Source organism: Hydra vulgaris, chromosome 10, assembly GCF_038396675.1.
Source record: "Hydra vulgaris chromosome 10, alternate assembly HydraT2T_AEP".
NCBI lineage: Eukaryota > Metazoa > Cnidaria > Hydrozoa > Anthoathecata > Hydridae > Hydra > Hydra vulgaris.
In genome coordinates, this window is record NC_088929.1 from 49,679,518 (window position 1) to 49,682,888 (window position 3,371).

The following is a 3,371-nucleotide window of genomic DNA, read 5'->3' on the forward strand; positions in this document are numbered from 1 at the left end:
TAAAGCATCAGAGTGTTTGTTTTTGGGGATTATCAGTTTCTCTGTTCACTCTATGGTATTTCTAAAGCTACAGGTAATTTTAAACTAAGAAAATAGCTAATAAATTTAATACAATTTTCATTAAATTATAAAATTTATTTATATATTTAAGGGAGACATTGTTGTCTTTTTTGTAATGCTACATCGACTAATATGAAAGGTATTGAAAGTCAAAGCGCAGGGATAAAAGTTCGCATCTTAGAAAACTTGTATACTAAATATAAAGGTTTCATAGAAAAGGGAGGTCGGCTGAATGATGTTAAGCATTTTAATAATGTTATAACAGAGCCAATGTTAAAAATACCTTTAGATCAGGTTTAGATGTTTTATTTGAAATTAATTTAATCTTTTGTAGTATTAGAACTACGATATTTATTTATGTGGGGGGAGGGGGGGTGGCTGTCCAACTTTACATAATCAAGGATAGTTATAAATTGCATGTAAATAAGTCTAAAGTCAATAAGAACATGCAAATTAAAGTTGTTCTGCTAACAGGTAAACTGCACTATAAACCTCTAACTCAGACCTAATCCCTCATATGATGATTTACATCTCACTGCACTTTTTCTCAAAAAATAAGTTGATGTATGTACATCCTGTGTGTGTGTGTGTAGGTGTGTGTAGGTGTGTGTAGGTGTGTGTAGGTGTGTGTGTGTGTGTGTGTGTGTGTGTGTGTGTGTGTGTATGTGTGTGTCTATATATATATATATATATATATATATATATATATATATATATATATATATATATATATATATATATATATATATATATATGTATATATATATATAGTATTTATGTATATATTTATATGCATACATTAAACTTAATATATTTGTATATACTTATAAAATATGTAATTAATAATTATATAATATATAAATTTAAAAGTATCTTTTTATATGATATTATAAAGGTATTTTTTAGAAGTCTTCACATGGCTCTTGGAATTTATCTGAACTTTTTTAACTTCTTTGAAGATGAAGTGCATGAGTTAGATGTTTTATTGGCAGCAGAAGCAATTAAAATGACAAATAACTATACAGCTAATTATAATGAAGAATATCAAGTCTTTATAAAAGAACAGAAAGAATTATCAAATCTTCAATGTGAGATTGTCTGTCTTAATGAGAAACTTCAATCGATAAATGATATGGCTTTGCTTGCTGCAATACAGAATTCTGATTACGGCATGAATGCTCAATCTCTTTACAACTCTGATATTGATTCCATCAATTTCAAAAAAGGAAAAAAGGTTAAAAAGAATTCAATGCAATTTAATAGGGTTTTGATTTATATGTAACTCTGTGTTCAAGTTTTGTGATTTCATAATACATACAATCCTACTTTGGTAGAGCTTTTAATAATAAAAGTCCAGGCCAATCATTCCAGCAATAAGACATTAACTTTATTCGCTTTTTTTTGATACATAATATATAACCTATGAAAATATTTTTTGTTTCTATAGACTAATCAATACAATACTCTTATGCAAAAGCATTCACTGAAAAAAGGTCAAGGACCTTGCACAAGACAAATTGAGGCAGTTCTTCAAAAATTAAACGTGCAGCGACAAGCGTACCATGGAAAAAGTTTCATTGGAAACCATGTGCAGAAAATGCTTAAAGTAATTGCTTTTTTAATTACCCTATAAATCATTTGATATAAGTAATGTTTTATATTTCTAATATATATGCATAAGTATGGTGAGGTTAACATTATAAGCATAACAATGCATATAGTAATTTGACAAGGTACGAATCTATTGATATTCATGAATAATTGTGTATTAAACCAAATATAAATATTGATTTTCATGAGTTCTTTAATATTATAGCCAAATTTTGAACATTTTAACATATTTTGGTAACTTTATGATGTATTGGTATCAATGTTTTGGTTAATTCAGTTGTTATTTATGCTATTTTTGGAATGTGTACACTAGTTAGATAATGTATTTAATGTTATTTTCGCTTTTATTTTAGAGTTTAAGTGAAAATATTTTCTGAAATGGGCAAAGCTAAAAACCTTGATTAAACTGTTCGGGCCCAGGTGGTAGCTTTGAAGGAAATTAGTGGCTTAAGCCTAAATGATATAGCCAAAAAATTGAAAAAAGTCGCCATGCTGTACAAAATGCATATAAGAAACATTTGGAATCAAATACATTTACGGACAAACCCAGATGTGGCCTTCCTAGAATGTCAACTTTACGTCAAGATAGAACCTTAAAACGCCTGGCCCTAACAAATTGTCGCCTTTCTTCCAAAATTTTGTCTCCACAGTGGCATGATGTTGGTGGACCTTTAATATCTCCAAAATCTGTTCGTCGTCGTTTGAATAAACAAGGTTTGAATGGTCGTGTTTCTATTAAAAAGCCTTTTATCTCCAAAATTAATCAGCAGAAGCGTCTCAAATTTGGACACGAATTTTTGCATTTTAGTGTTACTGATTGGTAAACGGTGTTGTGGTCTGATGAGTCCAAATTTAATTTAGCTGGTAATGATTCTCGACGTATTTTCGTTTGGCATCGTCAAAATGAATCATATAAACCGGAATGTTTGCAGGGAACTGTAAAGCTTGGTGGTAGTAGCATCATGGTGTGAGGGTTGTATATCATTTTTTAAGCCGGGCCAGTTGCATCAGGTGGAAAGAATCATGAATAGAGCCAAGTATAGAGATATTTTGCGAAAGCATTTGCTACCTTCAGCAACAGCATTGTTTCCTGCAACTTTTCCATGGATCTTTCAGGAAGACAATAATCCTAAGAACATGTCCAATATGGCTATAGATTTTCCAGCTGCTAATGGTGTTCAAGTCTTGCACTGGCCACACCAGTCACCGGATTTGAACCCCATAGAAAATTAGTGGGATGAAATTGATCGCCGCTGTGCAGGCAAACGTGCTTTAAATGCAATAAATATGAACTTTGGGACTTTATTTCTGCCGCTTGGACTAGTATTTCTGTTGATGATTGCAAGAAGCTTGTTGACACTATGCCAGCCCGGTTAGCTGAAGTAATTAAAAATAAAGGTGGACCTACTCATTATTAATATTTTAATACTCATTTTGTTACTAAAATGTTATAACAATACATTTTGCATGTTTCAGTAATATATTATTTTCCTGCACTGAGGTTATGGCTTTATAATCTGCAAAAAATTAAAAAAAATGGGGTGGCTCTAAACTTATGACCAGTACTGTATAAAGACTATTAATTAAAAAAAAGTCCTCTAACAAACTTCGGGGCCTCTAAAATTGCGGAGATCAGGTCTTCAGCCTCCCTGCCCCCCCCCTCCTTTAATCCGGCTCAGATACAAATAATATGTTTTCTA

General features: G+C 31.3%; 1 protein-coding gene across 1 annotated transcript; it reads left to right on the forward strand.

The window, feature by feature from the left end:
• The first annotated feature begins 947 nt into the window (after nucleotides 1–947).
• On the forward strand, nucleotides 948–2,495 carry LOC136086423 (uncharacterized). Its single transcript, XM_065808719.1, has 4 exons — nucleotides 948–1,294; nucleotides 1,508–1,666; nucleotides 1,877–1,905; nucleotides 2,138–2,495. The coding sequence occupies exons 1-4, from the start codon at nucleotides 977–979 to the stop codon at nucleotides 2,493–2,495; spliced, it is 864 nt and encodes a 287-aa protein (XP_065664791.1). The 5' UTR covers nucleotides 948–976.
• Nucleotides 2,496–3,371: the final 876 nt, after the last annotated feature.

Bases quoted from the DNA above. Each gene is read 5' to 3' on its own strand.
- LOC136086423 (XM_065808719.1), top strand. From the start codon at position 977: ATGGCTCTTGGAATTTATCTGAACTTTTTTAACTTCTTTGAAGATGAA. The intron at 1,295-1,507 runs GTTAAAAAGAAT...TTGTTTCTATAG, and splicing joins ATTTCAAAAAAGGAAAAAAG to ACTAATCAATACAATACTCT. The intron at 1,667-1,876 runs GTAATTGCTTTT...TTAATATTATAG, and splicing joins ATGTGCAGAAAATGCTTAAA to CCAAATTTTGAACATTTTAA.